At 49.5% G+C, this 12794-nt stretch overlaps 1 protein-coding gene across 1 annotated transcript in view; it reads right to left on the bottom strand.

The window, feature by feature from the left end:
* Window positions 1–937: 937 nt before the first annotated feature.
* The window catches only part of IQCM (IQ motif containing M), a 93310-nt gene continuing 81453 nt past the window's right edge, over window positions 938–12794 (bottom strand). Inside the window, exon 5 of the mRNA XM_074993970.1 lies at window positions 938–1050. Within this exon, the coding sequence (XP_074850071.1) occupies window positions 938–1050 (113 nt within the window). The remainder of the gene's footprint in view (window positions 1051–12794) is intronic.

Below are 12794 nucleotides of genomic sequence, written 5' to 3'. Positions count from 1 at the left end.
GGACGTGTAGACGTTATTCATCGAAATAGCCTATTTCGATGTTGCTACATCGAAATGTTGGCTTCACGTGTAGACGTAGCCATATTGGGCACACACACACTTTTAAAGCCTCTCATTGTTCAGAAGCAGCCAGAAGGACCAGTTCTGGGCCCAGTTCTGCCTATTTCTGCCAGATGATGATGGCTGCTGGATTATATGAACTGCAGACACATCTACTGGCATACTCATTTTTAATGGTTCTCTGTAAAGCTAGGGAACAGAAATAGAAATAATTTCTCTTGTAGGCCAAGAAGGAGCAGCAGCGGATACACAGAGAAGATGCTTAAGCCTAACATCTGGAATCATTTCTCTGTCTCTACCATGTCTCCTGTAGGGGCAAGGCCAAGAAGCTCTTTGTAGAGTTTCTAAGGATGCCTCTGTAGCCAGACTCCCTTGGGCACCGCTGTTCACAGGATTCTTATGGAGAAGATTTCACATCATGCCATGTGCAGCTCTGCACGATATACCTAATTCTTACACTGCACAGTGGGATCTCATTGGTTCCACAGACAGAGTCTTTAAAAGCTCACTGGCTGATGTGTCTACATTTCCCCCACAAATTAAATAAATTGCCTTTTGCAGTTGAAAAGACTTTACTGTACTGGTTTGTTCCTCTGAAGTATTTTCACATGCTTCCTATCCTGTTACCATATGCCCTATAACATGAACCAACACATATGCTTCAGAAATACAGCCTGAGTAACCTAACTTACTAGGTTTCCAAAAAATAGCTGTAACAGCCAAACTGTCTATGTTTTTCAGATTGTAGGGCTTCTACGAGCCGTAGCACTTTACGTTCCTCTTCTGCCTATAACAGAATCCTTACAGTTAAACTCCTTGCTTTTGTACACCAGCAGAATTTGATGTTTAAAGACTATCAGATACTTTCCTTCCATCATCACAACAAATTCTGAGCCGAAAGGTTTTTCATTTTCCATTCTCTCATAGATGAGGCGACTAACTCTCCTGCCACTCGAATGTCAGCTGCGTTTAATGATGGATGTCCACTCACTATAATACAAAATGAACAGATTTATTTGTATCATGCAAGTCCATAAATAAAGATGATTCAAACTGAAAAATAGCATGAACAAAATCGGATCTTAGGAGCAAGGTTTGACACATTACCACATGGTAAATTATTAGTTAAATCAGAGAAAATCTAGGGATTAGTACCAGAAATTGAGCTGACTAAAGGGAAGACAGTAATGGGCTATACTGAATGGTGAATGATCAGACTGTAAGAAGTATCAGAGGAGTAGCCCTGTAGTCTGTGGCTTCAGGAAAAAAAAAAAGCAGTCTTCAGTCTTGTAGCCTCTTAAAGACTAACAATTTTACTTATTAGGTAATGAGCTTCCACGGTTAAGACCCAATTCATCAATCTGAAGAAGTGGGTCTTACCTATGGAAGCTCATTACCCCATAAATAAAATTGTTAGTCTTTAAGGGGGCTACAAGACTGGAAGAAGGTAACTAGTGGAGTTGATGATGGCTTTTTCTCGAGATCAGTGATATTCAATATTTTTATTAATGACTTTCGCACCAAAAGTAGAAGTGTGCCAAGGAAATTTGCCAGTGATACAAAGTTGGTCAGCAGCATCACTACAGGGGATATCAGAACATTATTGAGGAAGATTTGGATGACCTTGAAGACTGGAGTGAGAGAAAGGGGATGAAATACAATGGAACAAAGTACAAGGTAATACACCTGGGATCTAATAATAACAATTTCTGCTACAAGCTGGGAGCTTATAGCCGCATCTACATGTGCACGCTACTTCGAAGTAGCGGCACGAACTTCGAAATAGCGCCCGTCGCGGCTACACGCGTCGGGCGCAATTTTGAAGTTAACTTCGACGTTAGGCGGCGAGACGTCGAAGTCGCTAACCTCAGGAAGGGATCGGAATAGCGCCCTACTTCAACGTTCAACGTTGAAGTAGGGCATGTGTAGACGATCCGCGTCCCGCAACGTCGAAATTGCTGGGTCCTCCATGGCGGCCATCAGCTGGGGGGTTGAGAGACGCTCTCTCCAGCCCCTCAGCTCACTGGTGACCGCATGGAGCGGCCCCTTAAAGGTCCCCTCCCCCTCCCTTCCTGTGCAGGAAGCTGAGGGAACGTGCAGGCTGCAGCCTGCACATGCGGCCAGCCTGCACCACCCTCAGCCCCCCACAGAGCTGCAATGGCTGGCCGGCAGCCCCCCCAGTGCCCCCAGGGAACCCCCCCCAAGGGGAGCCAGGGCAGCCAGGCTGGCAAGCGGCAGCGGGGCCCCTCCTGGACGGAGGCCGAGCTGCGGGACCTGCTGGGGCTCTGGAGCGAGGAGGAGGTGCTCCAGGTAATGGGGAGCAAGAGGCGGAACGCGGATGCGTTCGCTCGGCTGACCGACGGCCTGGCTGCCCGGGGTCACCCTGCCCGCACTCCTGACCACGTCAGGAGTAAGGTCAAGGAGCTGCGGCAGGGTTACTCCCGGGCCCGGGATGCGGCCAGCCGATCTGGGGCCGCCCCCGTCACTTGCCCCTTTTACAGGGAGCTCAGGGACATCCTGGGCCCCCGGCACACCTCCTCCCCTCCGGCCACCCTTGACACCTTGGCCGACGAGCCCCAGCAGGCCCTGCAGACGGAGTCCGCCCTGGAGGCAAGCCCCGCACCCCGGGGGCCCCCCCCGGAGGCCACCCCCGGGACATCGGGGCAGAAGGAGGAGGAGGAGGACGGGGGCTCCTCCTCCGCAGAATCCGGGCTGCAGATCCTCCTCCTGCCATCCCGGAGCAGCAGCAGGGCCTCCACCCCCCAGGGATCTCCGGACCGTGGGAGCGGACCAACAGGTAGGTACCCCCCTCTGGTGGACACCCCTGGGCTTGAGGGGCGGGGGTAAGAGATATGTGTCCAGGGCACCCCACATGCTCACATGTCCATGGCCCCAAGGACACCAGGGCCATGGCCCTCACAGCACTGCATCAGCCCCTGCCCCCCCCACCCCGCATGACAGTGCCATGCCCCATCCCTGGGCCAGGGGGGAGCGGAACCTCGAGGGGCCCCCGGGAGGAGGGGGTGGGACACCCCGCAGCAGCAGCATGTGATGGAGTGGGGGGAGTGTCAAAGGGAGACTCAGGCTACATATGAGCAACAAGAGCCGAATAGCTCCCAGGGGCAAAGGAGGATCCTGGGGCTACAGCTGGCAGGTGACACCTCTGCCCTGAACAAACAGGAGGGAGGAGCCGAGCTGGCTTGGACTTGGGGGGCGAGGGCGGGGCCCACAGGTAGAGGCTAGGGGAAGGGAGAGCTGGAAGGCAGCCAGCCTGAGGAGGGGGAAAGCTGCATCCCAGAGGGGCACCCCTTGGGGTCTTCTCCCCAAGATGGGTTGGAAGGACTGTCTCTTCCGACAGCTGGTGCTGTCACTCCTGGGAGAAACTGGGCATCTGTGGCTTAAGAAACCTCTCCTGCTGTCAGACCCGGGGGGCTGAAGTGAGAGTCGCTCCCACCAGGGGACGGGGTGCAGGGCAGGGGGACCCCTGAACCCCATCCATCACAGCAGCATCTCCCGGGGACGGGGATGGGGAACCTGCAGCACAGGGCTGGGGGGACAAAGGCCACGGCTCGGGGCCCACACTAACGCCTGTCTCCATTCTTCTTCCCCCCCTCCTCTCCTGTGTCCTGCACCTGCACCATCAGAAGGACCGGAAGAGAGCACCGGCGAGGCGTCAGTCGTCCCGGAGAGCCCTCCGGGACCATCGCTCCAGGCCAGCCCCTCGGCTGAGGACCGACCAGCCCCACGGCAGGCTAGACAGCGGACCCCGCGCCACCAACAGCCGACGGCGACGGACCCCCAGCTGCTGGCCATCCACCATCGGCAGCTGGAGGTCGCGGAGCAGCACCTCCAGCTGCAGGAGCAGACGCTGGCCTGGCGCCAGGAGGCATGGGGGGCCTACATGGAGACATTTAACCACTTGGTGGACTACCTGGCCCCCCATGCACCGCCGGCCGCCACATCGCCTGCCCTGCCTGCTCCTGCAGCCCCACCACCAGCTGCTCCGCCCGTCGCTGTCCCATCTGCCGTGGCCCCGCCACCCACCGGCGAGGGCCGGAGCACCGAGGGACCCCTGGAGCCACCTGACACTCGCCGGCCACCGTATCTTCCGGTCCAGCCCGCCCCCACCCAGCCACGGACCAGGCTGCGACTGCGGCAGGGCTCCCGGCCGCCAACGCCCGGTGCCGGGCTATAGGGGCGAGGGGCCCGGCACGTGTCCCCCCCCTTGTATATAGTTGGACCCTGTTCTTTTCTGCCCCCAGTTTGCCCCGTCCCCCCCATGTAAATAGTTCTCCCCTTTATCCTCCCTGGTTTTCTTTTGATTATTGAGGACTGTTGTTTCTTTGTATTGTTTTATTTTTGTACATATTGCTTTTGTTCAACATGTTTGTACATAGTTTTTGGTTTTTGGTTCAAATATTTATTTACAGTTACAAAAAAAAGGTTCGGAAAGAAAAAAAAAAGTTTAAGTTCAGCCACAAGTGCATGCTGTCATTTGTCCAGGACAAGTGGGAGGGGGGTGCGGTGGGGTGCTCCATCGTGTAGGCGTTGGGGCAGGAGTGTGGTGGAGGAAGGGGCAGGCAGTAGGGGGCCTGGGCAGAGTTCACCCCGCGGCCTGTTCATCAAAGTGGGCCTGCAGGGCCTCCCAGACCCGGGTCCCCTCGGGGTCCACCGGCAGACTGGGGGCAGCAGGTGGCTGGACGTCTGCCCTGCCGGCCTCTGCAGCCCAGCCCTGGAAAAAGGTCTCCCCCTTGCTCTCCACCAAATTGTGCAGGGCACAGCAGGCACCCACAATCTGGGGGATGTTGTTGGGGCCTGCATCCAGGCGGGTCAGGAGACATCTCCAGCGTCCCTTCAGGCGGCCAAATGAGCGCTCCACCACCTGGCGCGCATGGTTCAGGCGCTGGTTGAAGCGCTCCTGGCTAGCGGAGAGATGGCCCATGTAGGGGTGCATGAGCCACGGCCGGAGGGGGTAGGCCGCATCTGCGATGACGCAGAAGGGCATGGTGGTGTCCCCCAGAGGGATCTCCCGCTGGGGGATGTAGGTCCCCGCCTCCAGCCGGCGGCACAGGCCCGAGTTCCAGAAAACCCGGGCGTCGTGGGTGCTGCCAGGCCAGCCCACATAAATGTCCTGGAAACGTGCCCGGCTGTCCACCAAGGCCTGGAGGACGACAGAATGGTAGCCCTTTCGATCCAGGTATCGTCCTCCACTGTGATGCGGGGCGCGGATGGGGATGTGAGTCCCATCCAGAGCCCCGAAGCAGTTGGGGAAGCCCAGGGTGGCAAAGGCGGTGACGGTGGCATCTGGGTCCTCCAGCCTCACGAGCCTGTGCAGCAGCATGGTGTTGATGGCACGCACAACCTGCAGAGAAAGCACATGGGACAGCACCAATGAGGGGTGAGCAGGGTGTGCGTGGCCCTGCCCTGCCCTGCCCTCCCCTGCCCTGGCCCCCCTGCCCTGCCCTGCCCTCCCCCCGTGGATTCGCTTACCTCCATGAAGAGAGCCCCGACGGTGGCCTTGCCGACACCAAACTGCTGGCCCACGGATCAGTAGCTGTCTGGAGTGGCCAGCTTCCAGACAGCGATGCCGACCCGTTTCTGCACTGTGAGGGCACGCCGCATGGCGGTGTCCTGGTGCCTGAGTGCGGGGGTGAGCCACTGGCACAGCTCCAGAAATTTCTGCCGGATCATCCTGAAGTTCCTGAGTCAGCGGTCGTCGTCCCACTCCCCAAGCACGAGCCGCTCCCACCAGTCGGTGCTGGTGGGGTAGCTCCACAGCCGCCGGCGTGTGAGGCGGGGGGGGCGGGGTGCTGCAGGGGTAGGGGTTGAGCCCTGCTGCCCTGGGGGCATCTCCTCCTCTGGGGCAAGGAGGTGCTCAGCTGCCTCCCGCATGGCACGGAGCAGGGAAAGCCCTGCTCCTGCCGGGAGGGCTGGGTGGACCTCTGGCTGCTGCTGCGGCTGCTGCTGGGGGTCCATGACTGCGGCGCCCAGGGTCTGTGTGCCTATGGCTCCTCAGACCGCTTGCTGTGCAGGCTGAGTGTGTCTGGGAGGGGTCCTTTAAGGGAGCGGCTAGCTGTTGCCCTGGAAGCGCTAGTTCGCCCTGTGACCCTGTCTGCAGCTGTGCCTGGCATCCCTATTTCGATGTGTGCTACTTGGGCGTATAGACGTTCCCTTGCTGCGCCTATTTCGATGTTGGGCTGCGCAACGTCGAAGTTGAACATCGACGTTGCCGGCCCTGGAGGACGTGTAGACGCTATTCATCGAAATAGGCTATTTCGATGTCGCTACTTCGAAATTAGCTACTTCGATGTAGCATGCACGTGTAGACGTAGCCTATGAGTTGTAAAAAAAACAGGTGGAAAGAAAGACCTCTGTGTGGACTGATCATAGGATGACTTTGAGCACCCCAATGGTACAGTTGTAAAAAAAGGGAAATACAATCCTAGCTACATCAAGGCACTGGCAAGAGTTTGTTTGAATACTATCACAATACTGGTCACAAATGTTCAGAAAAGAGTTATTCACAATGGAACAGCTGCAGAGAAGCAGCAAGAGGATGATCAGAGGAATGGAGGGCCTGTTTTATGGGAGGAGAATGGAAGAGTTTAGCTTATTTAGCCTAGAAAAAAAAAATAAGACTGAGAGGCCATATGATTGTTCCTTTCAAATGCATCAGATGTCGGGAGGGAAACAACAAGGGGAATGATAAATATTTTAGTAAAGGACAATGTCAACACAAGTACAAATGAGTGTAAACCGTAAAGCTCTACCTACACTAGCCTGGAAAACCAAAACAACTGGCTCTCTTTTGAAAGAGTGCACGGAGCGTCTACACACATAATGTGCTCTTTCACAATTATATTGAAAGAACGCGGGCCAGCTTTCAGTTTCGCTTCCCCATTCCCATATTAGGAAGAAGGACCTCTTTCAAAATACTCTTTTGAAAAAGAATATGTGTGTATGTTCCATGCACCACTCTTTCAGAAAAGGAGTCCTCCATGGTGGCAGCCATAGAGGACTGCAAAGACACCTGCCCTGCTGCTGTGGGGCTTTATGGTGTGTGCATCCGCTCATGCTTAAAACCCCACAGCCCCAGAAAACACTTTGCAGGAAGCTGAGAGCGTGCTTGCAGCAGCTGAAGCACGAGCTCCAGCTACAAGATCAACGGGCAGCCCCCCTCCCCCTCCCAATAAAAAAAACAATGGCCAGCAGCCAGCCTCTGGAGAAGCCCAAGGGTCTCCCTTCTGACCCATCTCAGGGCTCTCAGGACTCTGGGCAGCCCCCAAAGAAAAGGGTGCCTTCATGGACTGAGCCTAAACTAAGGGATCTATCTGGGCTCAGGAAGGAGGAGAGGTATTAAAGGAAAGCGGGGCAAGTGGCAAAATGTGGCTGCATTCGCCCACCTCTCCAAAGAACTGGCCACCACAGGCCACACTGTCCACACCCCTGACCAGGTGCAAAGTAAAGTCAAAGAGTTACGGCAGGAGAATGCCAAGGCCAGGGTTGCATCTGGCAGATCAGGTGCAGATCCTGCAACCTGTCCCTATTATAGTTTCAAAGCAATCTGAGTAAACATGGAGATTTTAGGGCATTGTGAATGGACAGCAGTGGATCTGGTGCCCCGCCTACAACAGAAGGATAATGATAGTTTACCACAAAAAAAAAAAACAAAAAAAGCAAGATGGAGTTATTACAACATATATTTTTCTCAGAGTGGCTTACAGAATTACACCTTGCACGCAAACAGAGATTGCTGAATGTGTCCAAATTGCCAATTTTATCCTCACTAGTTTGATTTTGCAGCCATTACATGCACAGACCTCTGGTTTCATAAAGGAGTTTGGGAGAGCAAGCAATGTAGAATCCAGCCTCATGTGATATGAGAGCATAATTGCAGTTTTTGCTTATTTTGAGTTCTTTAGAAAACAAAATCAGGAAAATGAACACCATGCTGCCTCCTGCTCTTGGCTAAGTTAAGAGGTGCAGTTTTTAAAACACTTTGCAATATTTACTTGCACAAGTATTCAGTAAATATTTTTAGTTATTTTTAAACAGTGAAGAATTAAAACACATGTAGAAACATAATCCTTATGGGGACAGAAAAAGCAACTTTAACATGCTTATAGAACAAGAGATGAAATTTAAAAGATGTAAAGGCCAGGTAGAATTACAGCCCAGGCATTCTAGACAGTGAAAACATGGACTGGTACCCCCAAAGGAGGCAGGAAAGACATGTGGTCACAGATCCACTCCTACACCAGCCAGCTCAGGAGCTCAATAAGCTACGCTTCAGAGGATGCAGTAGTGGCCCAAAAGCCATTTTGCCGCCCAAAGGCAAAATATTTCCTGGAATTCCCCCCAACACCCAGCAGCGGCAACTCTGTGGAGGAAATCAAAGGGGCTGCATAGCCATGTAACTTTTGATCTGGATCAGGTAAACATGGGAGCAACTATGGGACACTGGAGTTAGGAGAAACTGTACTAACTTACGTACATTCACAACATGGCACTTAGCATTCCATAGCATCACTTAGCAATGCCTCACAGAATATTTATTTTAAAACAAGAAAGCCACAATACACAGCTATGTTGCTGGTATGAATTTCATTTACTTTAAAATAAACACTGTACAACATCTATCTGGTCTAATCTGATTAATGTGACCTTTTTCAATGGCTATAGTTTTCTATGAATAAAAAATTAACTTCCAAAACAGAGGAAAAACAAGAAACCCCCCACTCCCGCCCCCAGCTATCATCTATACATATATGCACAAGTGACATGTAATTGAGTCAAAGTGAATGGAACCACTCAGGAGAGTTAAGTTGCATGGGAAAGTGTTTGCAGCAGCAATCTCCATATCATTGCTGATCCAGCTAAAGTTTTTCCAGTAAAAGGTAATCAAAAGCCTCACAAAGGTTTTTTAACAAAAACTTCTTCTTTTCCTTCTACCTCTATATACTGATAATGCTCCATCAGAATTAGTTTTATCCTATGGCTTATGATTTTACTGACACAAAGAGTTATGCCACATTTCAGAACTGAACATACTTCTTGTAAATCTTTCCAAACTCTTACTTTCATCTTTAACAGAGTCAAATGAGCAGAAAAGGGTTAAAAAATAAAAATACAACAATTGCCAAGACCATTTACATTTTGACTTCTATGTATGTAAAAAAGAAGTAACTTAACAGTCAGTAGTAACATAAGAATGCAAGAGAAGAACAGCAGAAGGGATAGGAAAGAGAAGCAGCTGGAAGAAATAAGCAGGAAGCCCCAAAATGGAAATTCTTTTTGGCAGGATCTGTGGAAAATAGGCATACATCCCTAGATCTGAACTTCATAAAACAATCTATTACCAATTAAGGGTGGAAATAGTATATAATTTGTTACCAGTTTCATTCTCTTTTAAAAATGGGGTTCAAGAGTTTTGTCATTAAGCCCAATAACAATAATCAGCTTTTCTGAGAGGAACTGACTTTAAATTCTTACTTGCTATTCATTTGGCATGTCTCTTTTTGATGTTTTGTTCTTGAGAGTTTGATTATATCAGGGAGTTGTCCTTCCAAAAGTATCTCTTGTTTTGACTGAGTGCTTCTGATTCCTTAAAAAATTTAGTCCTGACATTAATATTTATTTATTTAACCCCTTTCTTTCTGCCAGTGCTTCTAAACCCCAAAAATAAAGCTAGAAGAGGTTTTCCACACAATAGAAGGAAGATTAGTAACAGAGAGAAAGCTGTGCTAGTCTATATACTATCAAAACAAAAAAAGCAGTAAAGTAACACTTTAAAGGCTAACAAAGTAATTTATTAGGTGAGCTTTTGTGGGACAGACCCACTTCTTCAGACCATAGCCATACCAGAACAGACTCAATAATTAAGGCATAGAGAACCAAAAATAGTAATCAAGGTTGACAAATCAGAAAAAAAATTATCAAGGTGAGCAAATCAGAGAATAAAGGGGCCGGGGGGTGGGAACAGTCAAGAGTTAGATTAAGCCAAGTATGCAAAAGGGCCCCTATAATGACCCAGAAAATTTGCATCCCAGTTCAAACCATGTGCTAATGTGTCAAATTTGAATATAATAGAGAGTTCAGCAGTCTCTCTTTCAAGACTGTTGTGAAAATTCCTCTTCAGTAAGACGCAAACTTTTAAGTCAGTAACAGAATGGCCCACTCTATTAAAATGCTGTCTTACTGGTTTGTGGATCAGGAGTGTTTTTATGTCTGTTTTGTGCCCATTAACTCTTTGTCTAAGAGAGTTTGAAACAAAGAGCTAATGGGCACAAAACAGACATAAAAACACTCCTGATCCACAAACCGGTCAGTCAACGTTTTAATGGAGTGGGTCATTCTGTTAGGCTACATCTACACTAGCACACAACATAGAAATAGGCTACTTTGACACGTATCTTCTACACATCCTCCAGGGCTGGTGGCATCGACGTTCAACGTCGAAGTAGCAATGGAGAACGTCGAAAGGAGTGGCCCCGGAAGGAAATGAGGAGCATCCACACACACAAGTGCTCCCAGTCGAAATAAGGGGCCAGCAAAGCCCCAAGCCGCTCCCTTAAAGGGCCCCTCCCAGACACACTTGGCCTGCACAACACGAGATCCACAGAGCCGACAACTGGTTGCAGACCTTGTGGACGCAGCATGGACCCCCAGCTGCAGCAGGAGCAGCAGGAGCAGCAGCCAGAAGCCCTGGGCTAAGGGCTGCTGCACTTGGTGACCATAGAGCCCCGCAGGGGCTGGACAGAGTGTCTCTCAACCCCTCAGCTGATGGCCGACACGGAGGACCCTGCTATTTCACAGTAGCGGGACGTGGATCATCTATACACACCCTACTTCAATGTTCAACGTTGAAGTAGAGTGTTATTTCCATCTTCGGATGGGAATAGTGATTTCGATGTCTAGCCACCTAACGTCGATTTCAACATCGAAATAGCACATGGCACATGTAGACATGACACGTGCTATTTCGACGTTGTGCTGGCTACTTCGAAGTAGCCGGCTAACGTAGACGCACCCTTAATGACTTAAGAGTTTGTGTCGTACTGAAGAGAAATTTTCACACTACTTTGAAAAGAGAGGGAACTGAACTCTCTTTTATATTAAAATTAGACACATTAACACATGGTTTGAACAGGGATGCGAATTTTCTGGGTCATTATAGGGGCTCTTTTGCATACTTGGCTTAATCTAATTCTTGACTCTCCCCACCCCCAGTCCCTCTATTCTCTGATTTGCTCACCTTGATAATTTTTTTTCTTATTTGTCAACCTTGATTACTATTTTTCGTTCTCTAAATATTAAATTTTTAAATATTGAGTCTGTTCTGGTATGGCTATGGTCTGAAGAAGTGGGTCTGTCCCACTAAAGCTCACCTAATAAATTATTTTGTTAGTCTTTAAAGTGTTACTTTACTGCTTTTTTGCTTTAAGAGAAGGAGGAGTGAGACCCAGGGGGTCAAACCTACTATGAACTTCAATCTGCATTTACAAAGCATCTCTATTACTTTATAAGACACTGAACACTTATCCCTCAAGCACATATGAACATTCAAAAGCTACACTACACCAGCTTGATAGACATTCCCTTCTTAAGCTAGATGTGTGCTAACCTTTCATGAGTCTGGACATTCTGAGCAAAAGGGACAGGGTTTGTTTTTTTTTTAATTGTTTGCATCAAATCATAATGAGACATTGCCTTAGGAAGTTCTTCAGTGTAAAATAATGAGAGGAAAAGACAATCAAAAACAAATACTTCTAGGACTGGAGATTCAGAAAAGTTTAGTGCCCAAAGGAATGACTGTGAATGATGTCTTGTAAATTTGGCCGCACACCACAGTACATCACTTTGCTGCTCTGTGCCTCAATTTCCCCACTTGTAAAATGGGGATAATGCTACTTTCCTCCTTTGTAAAAGGCTTTGAAATCTACTGATGAAAAGTGATCTATAAGAGCTAGGCATTAATTATTGTTGTTATATTTATTAGGGTCACAGGAGAACACATACTTTATACATCAGGCAGCATTAGAGCTATGTTTGCTCCAAATACCTTACAAATGTCAAGCAGCAATGAAGTGGATAAATATGAGGCAGTCATCCTTTTACAATATAGCCGTAGGCAACAGACAATTGGACAAACAATAAACCCCCATTCAAAAGAGAGAACCATGCAAACAGATCCAAAAAGATGGCTTGCTTCTCCCACACATGTTGGTTTTATGAACTCACAAACCATGTTCAGAGCTAGGCATAGCAAACAACTATTAAAGATTGGCTGTGCACCTCTAAAGACAAAGACAAACTCATGCATGACTGGGATGGAGCATGCATATTTCAGTAAGACAGAGACACAAGAGAAAGGGAGAAATGTATGGTTCCTTCCACTGGAAAACAACATGGTTGAGTCAAAAATAATGGAACATAAAAGCAGGCCCTCTTGTTTTGTCTGACAGATGACACTGGAGATGAACAGTAATGTACTTTGGAGTTTGGGGCCATGTCTACATGAGCCCCAAACTTCGAAATGGCCACACAAATGGCCGTTTCGAAGTTTACTAATGAAGCGCTGAAATGCATATTCAGCGCTTCATTAGCATGCGGGCTGCCGTGGCACTTCAAAATTGACGCGCCTCGCCGCCGCGCGGCTCGTCCCGACGGCGCTCCTTTTCGAAACGACCCTGCCTACTTCGAAGTCCCCTTATTCCCATCAGCTGATATTGCTT

This window comes from Carettochelys insculpta, chromosome 4, assembly GCF_033958435.1.
Source record: "Carettochelys insculpta isolate YL-2023 chromosome 4, ASM3395843v1, whole genome shotgun sequence".
NCBI lineage: Eukaryota > Metazoa > Chordata > Testudines > Carettochelyidae > Carettochelys > Carettochelys insculpta.
The sequence above is the reverse complement of the archived record's forward strand: the minus strand, read 5'-3'. Positions and strand labels throughout refer to the sequence as shown.